The following is a 15402-nucleotide window of genomic DNA, read 5'->3' as shown; positions in this document are numbered from 1 at the left end:
TTAACAATTGTTAATTGTTAATTATGCTATGAGGCTATAACGATATAGTATGTGTACTAGATGCACTATCATTTTTTTTTTGTGGATGCACTATTTATGCATATAAGGAAAAAAAATTGTGTGTGTGTGTGTGTGTGTGTGTGTGTGTGTGTGTGTGTGTGTGTGTGTGTGTGTGTGTGTGTGTGCGCGCGCGCGCGCGCGTGCATGCGTGTTCCCCACAGGAGCAGGAGGAGGACACAGCAGTGGAACGGTTAATAACTTCGCTGGGAGTTTTCCCTGCGCCGGTACGAAGTTTGACTTTATGTCCAGCACCTGTTGGAGCAGTCAGTCAGTCAGTCTCTCACACAGACAGCTTACAGCTCAGACAACAGGAGGACTTATTATATCTGGTGCAATGCAAGCACATTATTTCTCCCTATCGTGTTTCTGCTTTTATTAAGGTTCTATTAAGGTTTCAATGTACAGTCTGAACTGAAGTTCTGCAGGGATTTGTGTCTCAGACGAAGGATTCGAGGACGCGCTTATAATATACCGTGGACGCATACTTTTTAGCCAAAGTGCGCGCGCGCGCGTGTGTGTGTTCAGATGATTTCGTATCACACACATAGTGGGTATGACTGCACTTCACGGGACAAGTTTGCGATTTAAACGCGGATTGGTTGCGTAAAAAAACCCAACTCCCCACCAACTGTTTTGAACGTGACTTCTCCAATCAAGCCAACAGGTGCGCATCTGGAGTCCTGCTCCTCAGAACGTAAAGTGAACACAAGTTTTCTGAGGGACTCGGAAGACACTAATTGATTTTTCCCCCCTCTCTCTCTCTCTTTTTTCTTTTTCTTTTTTGAAAAAGGACTAAAGGCTTCTGGTGTTAAGATTATGTGGGTTCTACTTTACGTTTACCGCCTACAAATGTGTCCAAACGAGCAGCCTCGGAGTCTTCTGACCGGCGGCGTGTGCGCTTGGTGATCCCCCATCTGATCCATCCCTGTCTCTGCAGCCCTGTGTGATCTAGTGTGATCTCCACTAAATCCACTGTGTGATCTGCACTAAATCCAAATGATCCTGCCGCTATTACTCCTCGTTGCGTCGCTTCTTCTCCAACAGTATGAGGCGGAATCGAGTCACATGAGCAAGTTTCACCTTCCGAGTATAAAGGAGCAGAACGGTGAGTTTAAGATGGTTTTCATTAATTATGGGCCAAAGATGCAGGGGGGGGGGGTCCAACTTTATAGTAGCCTAAAGAATGTATCAGCGTATGTCTATACTGTAGCTCACTGTTTGTTTCCCAAACACTGGGTCGGGACCCATTTGTGGGTCGTGGACGCATTTTTATGGGTCACTTAAAGATAAAATAAATCCCCCTAAGAAATTGTAATTCTTTTTATGAATTAAAAAAGAAAATGATTTTTCCCTAAGACTTCCATGAATAAAAAAGAAAAGAAATTCCGTTAATTAGAAAACAAATGTTTAAGAAGTATACTGAAAATAGCCGATCTACAAGCTCACAGCAGGCGTTGTGAGCTTGCAGATCTGCTATTTGCAGTAGTTTGGGTACAAACATCTAATTTCTCTTTTGGGTCATGAGCTAAAAAGTTTGGGAACCACTGCTGTAGCTCAAATAGCCTTAAAACAATACAAAGGGACAAAAACTATTAGAACAATAGAACTGAGGACAGATCAAACTAAAACAAGTGATCATCATCTAATCTGTCACATCTGTGTATTCCTCCAGAGGCATAGAGACCCTCTACTCTAAATAATAAAAGCACATCTTGCTTGAGTTATAAACAGGGGAATGAATGGAGGCGTTTTATTCTGCTCAAACGGCATTATCCAGACTAGGAAGTGGAAATTACCTTTTTTTTTTCCTTGTTTTTTTTTGTACCTTTCATGTGTACCCTATATATGTTTTAAGGGGGGGAAACCCTCTGAAATTTCAGGTCTCCCAAGAGGAGAAGTTTCCTCACTCGTCATAAAAAGGTTCCATTCATACAGCATGGCGCTCCCTGTAGGGCCATGTCATTTGCATTACCCTCTGAACTGCTATCGAATTGTTTTAAAAAGTCCCTTTAAGGTCAGTGTTCAGTGACAAAGTGTCTGTTGCTGGAAAGATGACATTGTGTCTCCAACATAACTAGCAAGTAATTCATAATTACACCCTTAAACGGTTCCTTGCCATCAAGGGCAATTTTGCAATGAGACTGTTTGTTTTTCTAAGCCGCGTGTTCGTGTGCGCATGCGCGTATGGTTTTTATAGCGTGTGTGTGTGTGCTGCGCGTGTGTGGCACAAGTTGTACAATACATTATGTGTGCGACATTGTTTACATGAATAAGCAGAGCAGCATTATATCTGGCTGTGCACATTAAATTCAGGGTGCATCAATGTTTTTTATTTTTATTTAGTAATTTGTATTATTAATAATGATAACTCTAAAGAATATAGCTATGACCAGCAGATTCAGAAGATATGGTTTTAACTACAGCTGCAAAGACCAAGAGCCAGCTGTTGATATTCTATCATTTCATGTTGTATATTATTAACATAATATGAACAGTGACCTCTCACCCCTGACACCATTGATTGGGAACTCTGTTCTAACTGACCTGGTATGATTGAAAAACATTTTCATTGTTAAACCTAAATGTCCACAAGAATCTGCAGTTCCTGTCCTGATGGCCTTTAACAAGACCTCTGAGACTCAAGGTGTATGCATATTAACCCAAGACCTGAGGCTGATTCTGTAAATGTCTTCTAAATCCTAACAGTTTTCTGAAAAACGTATGTTGCTCTATAAGTGGTGCTCAAACTTTTTCATGTCAAGGACCACCAAAAGTATATGTATTTGGCCGCCGAACCCCATCTCCAAATATTTGAGTTAAAAAATATTTGTTTTAAAAATATATAGATAACAAGCTCAAGCTTGTATGTCTCCTTTTTTTTAATAGCCAAAGTATAAAAGAATAGTTAAAGTGGTAAAATCAAACAAATATTCCCATCTGAGGCACCGCTTGGACTACAGTGTTCCTCTTTAAGTCGTAATACACATAATACACATGTGGAATGCTACCTACTGTACATACACAGTATTGCACATGCATTAAATCACTTTCATCAACCAAATACATAGAAGCACAGAACTTCACCTTGATGATGATGGCTCTGGTGGCTGGTGCACAGACATTTCGCCAACTTTAACAGAGTCAAATCCTCAGTGTTAATTTAACACGTCTTTGTTAGCGGAGTGTAAAAATGGATCCAAAAAGGGGTCAATTTGGGTCACTTTTTACACTGAGTTAAGCAGTGTATGGACAGTAGACTATACAAAGCACTCCACTGTATGCAGAAGATTGTACATACACATACACAATGTATTGTTGCTGTGGAGCAGAAACCGTATTATGAAGAAAACTCCATATTTCTTCATAATATTAATGCCCTACTTCGTCATACATGAGTGTCACACAAAAGTAGTGAAAATAGCAGATGCTATTTTTACTATTTAAGATATATTTTTTAATAATAAAAAAGTAAACGTTTTGGACATAGTATGGTGTCCACCCAACTGCGACGATAATACTCTTCTGTACATTGAAGTGAGTATTGCGTAGGCTCCGGCCGTGTGTCTGGCTCTGTGAGGAGACATGCAGCACTGACTTCACCCCAGGAACCACAGAGGAACCGGACGACTTCACAGCTTCCCTTCTGGAAGTCCAGCTTCAGTGAGGAAGCAAAGCAACATGAGCAGTGAGCCAGGCTGGGATGGAAGGGATGGATGTGGGGTGGATTGAAGTTCAGTCAAAGTGCCAGGGGCGCAATTTGGGGTCCCAGGGGATGGCAGCTGCCACCACCTGGTGTTCACATTTAACCCCGAATTGAGTTATTTTAATGCATATCTTCTCCACCTCAGATGTTTTGCAGATTAATCTGATTTCAGATCGGAGCTGCACTGCTGAGTGCATCTCAATCCATGTCCGGCCTTCTACATGTGACATGTAGGCAAACAAAATGTTGTATTCTAAAATAAAGAAAATGGCAGATCTACAGGCTCATAACATGACATGTTGAACTTGTAGATATGTTATTTTTTGCTACTTTTGAAATAGGGCTTAAGTAATGACCTTTTTTTTTCTCTTCTGAGATGACACCTCTGCAGAGAGCTCTTTAAAGTGGCCATACATACTGTACGTGCGATGAGAGCAACTGAGCTAGCAGCCGTGGTGGTCGGCTGTAACCTTCTAGTTGTGTCTCACACTCAATTGCTGATGCCCTTAGATGATGGGGGAGAAGGGGAGAGAGAGCTGTCTGGCAGGCACGCTCGCTTAGCAGTGGTTGCTTGGAGAGTTATGGTCCCTGGTTGTATTCAATTTGGCAGGAGGTGTCTGATGACTCTATAGAGCTGGCCGTGTGTGTGTGGGTGTATGGGGACTTGTCCGCTGCTGTTCTGTGTGTGGTGTGTGTGTGTGTGTGTGTGTGTGTGTGTGTGTGTGTGTGTGTGAGAGAGACAGTGTGGGTGGGGGGGAGACTTGTCTGCTGCTGTGCCCTGTGTGTGATGCGTCTCTCACAATCCTCTGATGTTGTAAGTGATCTTGGAGGACCATGCCACATACATGCAAACATTTTACGACGCTTTAATTGCTGTGAAACCCAGTACGCATGCAGGAGACGCAGTGATTTGATTTGCTCAGGTCCAGATCTGCCAGATCCGTAGACGTCATGTGTTTGATGTGAGCTTAACGTAGCAGTGCTTCCATCATCAGTGTATTTAATCAGTGTAATCAATACGCCCTGCACAGTGACAGTCCTTAGACATACAAAATTACAGGTAATTTAGCACACTTTGTCTAGTTACTTCTCCTACATCAGTCTGTAGGCATGCTTGTGTCACTGGCACTGGGATAACACAAGCTGCAATGTTAAGTGTCCTTTTCCATTAGGCTGTGAGTCACAATAACACCCAATTTACCACTGAATACAACTTTGTTCCACAATCAAACAGAGCATCTCACAGGGCAACACTTTAAATCACTTCTGAGTGAGAGGAGATTGCCCTGATTCTCTCTGCCATAGAAGGTCATGTTCTCAGCAGCGCCTTGGCCCACCCAACCAGCCCCGGCCTCCAGGCTCTATTAAAGCTATCTGTCTGTAGATATTTGCAGAAGATACAGATTACCTGTGGATATTCCCACGCAGCAGCCGTGCAGGAAGGCATGGAACGCAGTGAACCTGCCAGTGATCACAGAACGCCGTTCAGACAAGGATTAGGAGATTAGGGGAGAGAGGATAGAGTTGATGGGGCTCACAGGCCATCAGGGAGATGTGCAGTTATTCATGCACACTGTACAGTACATACATGGAGGTATGGATGTACTGAGCTGAACTGTGCATTCATGAGGTGACGTGCGGAAAAAGATAATATTGTCAGCTTAAACCGTTGCAGCTGGGTGGACACTGGAGCCTGTGGGAGCTCTCTAATGTACACTCATGCATGTACAGTAAATCACACATTCACATGACACGTGACCGCCAGGGCACACTTCAGTCATTCACATAATGCATAACTGTAAAAGCTCAGTTATTATATCAAACTACTATTTTCCTTCAAGCTATGCACTGTACTGACTAACTACATAATATATACTGTGCTGTGTGTGTGTGTATGTATGTATATACAGTACACACACACACACACACACACACACACACACACACACACACACACACACACACACACACACACACACACACACACACACTCTCTCTCTCTCTTTCCCCACCTGAAGGTCCAGTGGCCCACATCCTTCCACTGTTGGAAACTGTCAACATGTTTTCATGTTTTACTCTGCTGAGGAATCATCGTCTCCACTTCTGGTCCAGTTTATTACTCAGTCTCTCCTGCCCGATGGTTTATGCCTCTGCCAGCCCCTGCAGTTGGCAGCCGCCAGGCCAGCCAGCTGGCATTCACATCACCACTTATGTTGTGTTAAGTGGTTTCCATAGTAGTTAACTTTATGTTTTTTAATTTGAATTTACGTTGCGACCGTAAAACCGGTGGAACCCAAAACCAGCAGGGTTTTGGAATCTGGATTCATTCTTTAATATGGCTCCGATACCCTCCCCACCCTGGCCCACTAGCGCCTGGTTCCTGGGAAAGACTGATCCCAGTGTAGGAGAGTGTAGGAGCACTATGATGGATGTATTTGAAAATGAATACGGCACAACTGCAGTTGATCAGTGTAAGCAGGCAGGGCAGTAGTGACCACTATGCGTTGCTGATTGTAAGCCCATCAAAGCAGATGGATGAGTTGAGTGCAGAAGGAAAGTCACTGCTGTCAAAAGAGCATAACCTCTTATCAGCAAGGACTGGAGTCAATTGTTCAGGGGAGGGGAGGGGTGACAAAAAGAAGAGACTTATCATCACATCTGTGGCTGTGTATTTGAGATAGATTTGAGTTGCAACATGTTTCAAGTGCTATGAAACTCACTCGACACATAACGGAAAGGGGGGGGGGAGGAACATTGTGGTTACGTGGCTCTTCGATGGTGGCAGAAATGTGAACCTTCCAGCGAAGTTCACCCTCACCTCACCTGAACACAGGCCGCTCTATGAGTCCTGGCACGGCCTAGTGTTTGCCTCTCACCATCTCTCTCTCTGCAGAGCTTGGGAGACCCCTGGATAACAGTGTCTAGCAGTGTCTATGTGTTGGCTGTCAGCGCCATGTGAACGCGGAGTGCTGTATTTGGCAAGCAGAGCATGCCACCGCCTGCCTGCCTGCTGCTCGTCATGTCGGCCAGCGAGTGTTGGTTCATTCTCCCCGAAGCAGGGAGTTTCTCCAGCGATCTGGGTCACAAGTGTATGCTCCACTGAAGGAGAAACAACTCTGTTCACAGACACAGTGTCGTGCCCTTCATAACCCTTCCACCATAACCAGTATCACTAGAGTTCTAATGACGGACTTTCCTCTTGTCTCTTCTCTCTGCTGATCTGTACTGTATCTCTCCTCTCTTGCCATAGCAATTCTTTCTTGCAAGGTCATTCTAAATTATGATCACTATATTTACTTGGACCAGAGCACTGCCCTCCTTATTGTTGTTTGCTTATCAAGCTGGTGATTAATCAATTTACTGAGACTTTTGGGCTTATGTTATACTAATTGTGGATCATTCTGGATGCTGGCCTCAGGTTAAAGGATTGTTTTCTACCATATATGAATCAGAAATGGACTAATGTACCCTAAAGTTGAACGAAAACAGGCGTGAGACAATTTGCAATTTAAACATTTAGCTATGAAGTTGGAGACCATACCATGTCGTTGGTTTTGTCAAGGGGGGGTTCACTGTTTTAACCCAGCAACCCTATGTAAATTACGCCACTGCTGAAAAGCATCCCAGCCCAAACAGTAACGTAGCTAATAATTGGGCCGCGCGACCCGGAAATGACCGTAATAATCCTAATCCGGGCGCAAAAATATTAAAGCTTTTTTTTTATGTATATGTATGTGTGTATATATATATATATATATGTGTATATATATATGTAGATATATACATATATGTATATATATATATATATGTATATATACATATATATATATATATATATGTATATATGTGTCTGTGCGAAAGTGAAGCAGGGTATCGTTGAAGAAACGGTATGTGCGCTCGGGAAACGTCTCCAGGATAAACAAATGTTAAAAAAAAGACAGCATCCATCTTTGTTCACATGTTGTTTATTTCTCTTTATTCCGTTTCCCATCAGTTCAGCCTCTCCGGCGGTTAGAGTGTCCTGCCTCCCTCTGCTGTTCTCCTCCAATGACAAACCCACTTCCTGAACTATTTCTAGATTGTGGATGAGAAATGTCATCGAGTTGCAGCGTTGCGATAATATTTTGAATGGCAACGGCAGGGTTGGTGTCAGGCTTTGTCTCTGTCAACCTTCCATTATATATAAACGTCGTCCCGTTTGAAGAGCTGTTATTGCATCATGAGATCTTAAAGATTTTATATGAACGCTTTCCATTCAAAACAAAATGCATGCCAATTAAAACCCAATGTGTCATTTCGTTCAGCATTGTTTCCTTATCTGGAGGGCAAAATTACTCTTCTATTGAAGCTGTTCAGCGGAAGAGAGGATTGAGTGTTATCAGCAGCACAATAACTGACTCCCTGGCAGGGAACACAGAGCCCAGCTCCATATGAAGTAGGCCTTTGAAAAACAAAAAGAAGAAAATAAACTGAGCCATTTTGAGCCCTAGCATGGAGCCAGGTCTATAATATTCCTACATAAATGTATAGTCTCGTAAACACAGACCTGTAAACAGCCCTTGTGGAGAAATGGACTTTGACGGAGTAAAGAGAGTGTCTGCATGCTGCAGTCTAGACAACATGGGTGGGGTACGTCTGCACATCTGCCTAAAAGTAGTCGAGATTACCTGTCGGGACAAATACTACCTGTCATTCACTAGGACGTACACTTAGCATCATTTCCTCTGCTCCCCTCTGTAACCTCCTCCACTTAACATGATTCTCACATTCATATGTCACCTCTGTTTGGCAGACAATCTTGTAGAGTAAGTAAGAGTAAGAATTGAGGAATGTTTAGTTTCCACATATATTAGAAATTAAGCAACCTATCAAGAGTTCCTTTTTCTCCCAATGAACATAATTATATATATATATATATATATATATATATATATATATATATATATATATATATATATATATAGCAGGTTTTACCAGTAGCTTCTCTCTTCTAATGTGTCTCTCTTACCCTCATATTTTATACTTTATTTAGATTACAACATTCACTGAGGATGGTAGGTACATTATTCATCCCTGAGGGGAAATAAAGGTGTTAAAGCAGCTCTCATAATCAGAAACGGACAAGAAAGAGAGACATCATTAAAACCATTATAATAAAAAACATCTAACATTATAGTCGACCAACAATATTGAAAGACAGACCAAACACTACTAAGAGTCCTGTGGCTTGAATTCAAACATCCCCCATCCTAATCAGTCTGATCAAGCCAACCAGAGGAGGAGTTATAAAGTCTTATTGCTGCAGGCAGAAAATATCTCCTATAGCTCCCCTTCTTGCAACGTAGGTGTAACAGGCTTAAGGAGCGTCTCTGCCCTGCCGCAGTTTCATGTAGGGGGTGAAAGGGATTGTCCATGATGGCCAGGAGGAGAGCATCAAAGCTGGCTTTTTAAGTCAAAAGGTCATTTTCGTGGCATGCGTGTCAAGGCAAGCAAAGACCCCTTTTAAGCTTTTGAACTGTGAACAGAAATACTAAGAGTTCTGAAAACTGAAGTAGATATTAAAATATTAATGTTGCTGCTGGGTCAAATCATGGGAAGATTGTATTTCTTGAGGCTACAAATCACTCTCAAAGTGATACACTACCAAGATGAATAATATATTGGGATAAAGTGTGCCACAGATTATAACACACTCAGCAGCAATCTGCTTTGTATCTGAGCTCTGAGTTTGAAGTGAATGACAAGCCCCCCAACAACTATATGTTCCCTTTGAGCAAGGCAACTAACCCCAAACTGCTGTGGGTTGGTGGAGCTGCCCAGTGTCCAACTGTGGAGGCCTGTGGTCATACTGGGCAGCTCCCATGTACAAAGTGAGTAACTACAAAGTGTGTAACTTTACGAAAACCCAGCATCCATGCTCAAGACAGGCTATATGGATGGATAAATATGAAAAGATAAATATGAAAAGATGTTCAATGGGCGTTTAAGGAAAAAGGAATTCCTTTGGACTCAAACGTTTGGGAGTATGATGAGTTGACCTTGGTAACGCCCCTAGAGGGCATGTCTGCATAGTTTGGCAGATGTCATCGCTCCCTGTCAGACAAGTATTTCAGAGTGTCCTGTAACAGCTCTCCTATCGCTTCACCCGGCAGTTGACTGACAAGCAACTTGACCCAGAAGCAGAAATGAAGAGTCAGTGCAGCTGTGACTTCTCTGATAGAGACACCTTCTACCCTGACCACAGTGGTTCTGAGTAGATCAGTTAGAGTGGAAATGGGGGTTTGATTCCCACTCTGGCATCTTCTGAATGTACTGTACCGTCCTCTGGAAAGCAAGTCTGAGATGAAAAGTTTCTGTGTATGAAATAGGCCACAGTCATGGCATGCGGTCCAAACGCCTCACTGAGCTCACTCCAGAACTCCACTCCTCTCTGTCATGATTTACAGCTTCACTGACGTGTGAAACAGAGCAGCACGATGGCTTGATGCACCGGAGCCGTTTCACAGTTATTAGGCACATTCATTAGCCGTGCCAGTTTAGAAAACCAATGATGGGAGTTACTGATCCATCGTCTGCCTGATAGGAGTTGAATTTAGGGAGGTTTTACTGTAGGTGTGACTCAGCTTTCAACAGATGGAAATTGAACATCGGTATCACAATCACTTTGGTAGCTATTGACTTAAAATCAGTGTTTATTCACAACAAACAGGATTTTAAACAGTGGCTTGGCAGTGTGGATCCATTGGATAACAGACTGTACTGGGAAGTCTGTATATCCGTATTATACTGTTAGCCATACAGTATGTAGCTTTGCTATGTGTTGTGAGCTTGTAGATTGACTATGTTCAGCGAATAGATTTGGTAGAGAGAGAAAACAGGAGGGGGGCCAGTATAGAACCCTGGTGGTGGAGGATTCTGGTCAACAAAGTACAGCATATAGGGTTTAAGTGGTTAATATTCTGTCCACTCCTGACATATTCAGCTCCAAGTGTGAAACTGACAAACTTTGATCTAAATGACTACAGTTTCTGTGTAGTTTTAGATATAAAACTTAAGTTTTTTTGCTGATACTGCGAATGTACTACAGTCACTTTGAGGTACATTGACCTAAAACATCACCATTTATACTGTGGAAGAATGGTTTCAGCCAGTGTACTGTACCATGGAACATTACTGCTCTGTGGAGCAAACACAGCTGAGCCTTTGGCCAAGCCTTATTCCAGTCATTCCTGGATTTATTTGAGACAGTTAAACAGTAAGTAATGTTGGCATGTCATTTTTGTTTCTGCATTTATGCCAAACTGTAATGTAGCACTGAAACATCAGAGGAAGAGGAACTCGACTAAACACCCTCTTCACATGGCTGCACTGGAAAACAAATCATTTAGCATCATCACTTAAATATTATGTTCCTTCGAAGGAGTTAAAAGAAAAGTCAGTGGATAGTTTTGCTCATTTCTAGTTCAAAGGAACTTAACTTGTTTCCGGAACATTCTTGGATCAGCACGTCTGATTCATTTCACAACTTGATACCCAGAAAATTATCTGCCTCATTTCAAGCTGTTACCATTACTTTTTTTTAATGATAAATAACACATTTTCAAGTTCAACCTCACATGTTTTGGTGGTACTTCTCAACTAGTTTCACATTGGAACCTACTTTTTTGCATTGGCCATGAAGTCAGGACTCAAATCTATTAAATAACACAATTTTCCTCCATTAAAGTGATTCTTTGTCCATGACCCTGCATCTCACGGTCCACTTTTGAGTCATTCTCTCTCACAGACACACACACACACACACACACACACACACACACACACACACACACACACACACACACACACACACACACACACACACACACACACACACACACACACACACACACACACACACACACACAGCCACAGCCAAGCCTTCACTCCCCCGACACCCATGCAAGCTCAAACAAATGGTCAAACATTCACACGGTGACATTCTTACTTTCTGTTCCTCAGCCGACTGAAGTCATAATTCATGTGTGGAAATCAGACCCCCACTGTGTCGGCCGTATGTGCCATCTGAGCCCAGTGAGAAAACACCCAGAAATTATTAGATGGAGATGTGAAATATCCCTGCTCTAATGCATTTAAGAGGGCAGTAATGGGAATAAAACGCCCACCTGTCTCACTAATCAGTGGCACTGCTCCGTCCCATGCTAGCTGGATTATGTCACCTCGCTGATATACAACGCTATGCCCCTGGCACGCTGGAACCGTAACCCAATCACATTGACTATTTTGAGAATGTATGGCTTTTTCCCAATGCAGGCTTTGGGGTGCAGCGTAGCCTGCGTCCGCTGAGTGTTTTACGCTCAACTCCCCCTGGGACGGATCCATTACTACAACCCCAGATGGAATGAAAATGCACATGAGCTGTTAGGACTTATGAAGGACTAGAATGACTCCAGCAACTGTGTGTGTGTGTGTGTGTGTGTGTGTGTGTGTGTGTGTGTGTGTGTGTGTGTGTGTGTGTGTGTGTGTGTGTGTGTGTGCGTGTGTGTGTGTGTTCCTGAAATAGGACACATTTTGGGAATCAAACCAGTTGATTAGGGACACATGTCTAATTGGGAACAAAATGTGTGTCCCCTGTTTGATTTCAAAGCTGTTTCATAAGGTTTAGGGTAGGCATGCATCTGTTAAGGTAAGGGGATATATGGAATGAATGTAAAGTCTCCAAAAGCTCTGCATCAAACTCTGTGAACAAAATGGATTTCCCTGGTTCTAATGAATTACTACACTTTGCACAGGTCAATCACAGATCGTTTTAGGACACAGGAATATTGATTACTTCTGTTAGCCTGGGTGATGAATTCTGCTCTCCTAGTTGATTTTTGGATTGGTGATTTCTAAAGCTGCACTTATTATTGTAAGTTAGGTGACAGTAATAGCTCAGTGTCTGACAATTAAAAAAAATACAAAAATGCTCACAGACACATACGGACCAACAGGAGTGAAAACATAGTCTCTGGCCTTCAGCTGTCCGACCTGCAGGAGACAACTAGATAGATTGCATTCAGTATTGTCAAGAATGCATTCCTCCCTGAATTATGACTAATTATGTATTTTCAACTTGGTCTTGATTGTGACTTTGACCTTTTCAACCCAAAAGTGTATCATCTTTTTTGGGGCAGCCCACTTATCATTCCCACCAAGTTTGATGAAAATCCGGACATCCGTTCTCGAGTTATTTTGTTAAGAGACAGATCTTGTCATTGATGCGACCTTGACCCTTGACCTTTTCACCCCAAAGTTAATCATCTCTTGGGGGCAGTCTCCTGATCATTCCCACCAAGTTTCATGAAAATCCAGCCATCTGTTCTTGAGTTATTTAGCTATCATGTGGGATGAAGTGGAAAAATAACACCCATCCATCTCTGTGGGTGGAGGTAATAAGGGTACAATGTTCGTTTGAGTAATGCATAATGTCAGGAGGTCACTGGTAGGTTAAGAATACATTTGTCTTTTATTCCAAATAATTACATTATTGGACCCGTCATGTTGAATATGTATCATTTGTGCATGGATACAGTGTATTCTGGGCCATGGGTCTTGCAATTGTCAGTGCATGTGGTGCAACTATGTTTTTTGTTAGATTACCCGATAACCCTTTTGCAGTTCCTGACCCATATACAGTATACTTAGTTGACCAGGTCGGGTCTGCTCCTTTTTTCCAATCTACAAGCTCACAATGCTTTAATGCGTTGTGAGCTTGTACATCTGCTATGTTTACCCCCAGAATAGGGATGCTAGGGTTCATGGGGAAACCTTGATGTTTGGATATAGCATGGGAACCAGACGAATCTGCAAGCTCATGTTTTATTTGCTCTGGCAGATGCATCAGGTTTCCCCTCCCATTCAGACAGATTCCAGCAGACCTGAGGACTGTACGAAGCAACAAGCAAGTTCAACATACCCAGGATGTAATTTAGTTATCTGGCTTCACTAAACCTAACAACGGCAATCACTCTGTGTCATGGGTCTTCGACGTTTTTCAGGCCAAGGACCCCCTAGCTGAGAGAGAGATGAAGCAGGGACCCCCCCCCATATTGCATAACATTATGTTGCAGATTAAACCCTTTCATAGATTTCATAGATGGCTTCATAGACTTGTTTGACAGCACTGTCATCAGTTAATGTCTTTTTTTTATTTGTATTTTTTTTAAACCTTTAAGTAAACTAAACTTGACCTTGTGGCTCCTTTTTCTCTCTAAACCTTTTTGCCAAAAATAGCTGATGTACAAGCTCACAATGCCTCGCACTGTCTTTTAGATCAGCTATTTTTGTCAAATATTCCCCTCAGAATAGGGATGCTAGGGTTCAAGTGCTTAATGTAAAAAATCTTAACACACAAAGATTTGGCAGCCCTCCTGTAGTAACTCTGAGGACCCCCTAGGGGTTGAAGACCCTTGCTCTAAGTGGTCAAATGTTCAAATGTCGGGTAGTTATTAACTTGATGAAGTCTTCCCAATCTAGCTGTTCGTGTTCACATAAAAGAGGTGGTGTTTGCAGCATATTACCAATCACAACCATGGATTATTCTACTGCCAGCAGCCAGATTATCATATTTCACAAACAAAAGTATAATAGAAAACTATATTTGTCTATATAGATATTAGACAAATACTAACAATTCAAAACATAATCCAGGCAAAAAACAACACAGTTGCAGCTGCCAAATGCCGGAAGGACAGCTGGTAAAAAATAGCTGACTGTGTTACTGCCTAAATGAATAGACTCATAATATCACTAGTAGATCTCGAAATAATTAACTGTTAGTGTATTCAATTAAGTGAATGTGTTAATAGAGTAATTGTATTGTTGTTGCATGGTATATTACATTACATGTATGTGTTGCTTAGGTGTATTGTTATTGTGTGTATGACAATTTGAGCCTTATTCTTTCAGCTGCCTCGGTGGTGTAAAACGTACTTGGGAGCAAATAATAAATACATAAATGCAAAAGCATAATGCAAAGCAGTAAGTAGGCTTACTTTAGTAATGTCAAGTACAACAAGTAGTCTACAAGGATTTAATGCTACAAATAGTCTCTGTTGTAGCTTAATACAGATGCAACCTAGAGGTCATATCTCAAGAAGCTGACACGGATAACTTACTCGCTCTGATGAAAACCCAAACCTCATATAAAAAACGCTGTCAGGGAAAGTCCAAGGGTTTTTGCTGGTCTCTGAACACTCTGGCCCTCCTACGTGATCCGTGCACCAAGCTCTGCCGGAATGCAAAAGAATTGATTGGTCATTGGGCAGTGCATTTATGTGTAGATCTATTATCTTGAAGTTGCCATGCTTATGTCAGCTACCCCAGTAAGAAGCAAACTATCGTTGTTACCCTGGAATCCTCTGAAGTTACCTCACTAAACCACAAGGCCTTTGCAGAGGCCTCTCTCGCCCAAGTTGGGCCAATCACAACTGTTTATCTAATATGAGGTGGATTTGATATCATGACTTTATAGAGGAACGCTGTTGAGGCATTTTCATAAACAATGAAGATGGCCGCTGCCGATACAGAATGGTGTTGAATCCGCTATTATGAAAAAAAGTGTTAAAAGAACTGGATGGTACATTTTCTCTAAAATG

General features: G+C 42.1%; 1 protein-coding gene across 3 annotated transcripts in view; it reads left to right on the top strand.

The window, feature by feature from the left end:
• Nucleotides 1-331: 331 nt before the first annotated feature.
• pdgfc (platelet derived growth factor c) overlaps nucleotides 332-15402 on the top strand; it is a 50297-nt gene continuing 35226 nt past the window's right edge. For 2 of the 3 annotated variants that reach the window (XM_084086015.1, XM_084086013.1), the window contains exon 1: nucleotides 332-1165. In XM_084086015.1, coding sequence (XP_083942141.1) covers nucleotides 1057-1165 — 109 coding nt within the window. In that variant the 5' untranslated portion in view covers nucleotides 332-1056. The remainder of the gene's footprint in view (nucleotides 1166-15402) is intronic. The other variant, XM_084086014.1, reaches the window with a different exon arrangement.

Source organism: Gymnoscopelus microlampas (assembly GCF_963454915.1).
Source record: "Gymnoscopelus microlampas genome assembly, chromosome: 18".
In the NCBI taxonomy this organism is placed as follows: domain Eukaryota; kingdom Metazoa; phylum Chordata; class Actinopteri; order Myctophiformes; family Myctophidae; genus Gymnoscopelus; species Gymnoscopelus microlampas.
The sequence above is the reverse complement of the archived record's forward strand: the minus strand, read 5'-3'. Positions and strand labels throughout refer to the sequence as shown.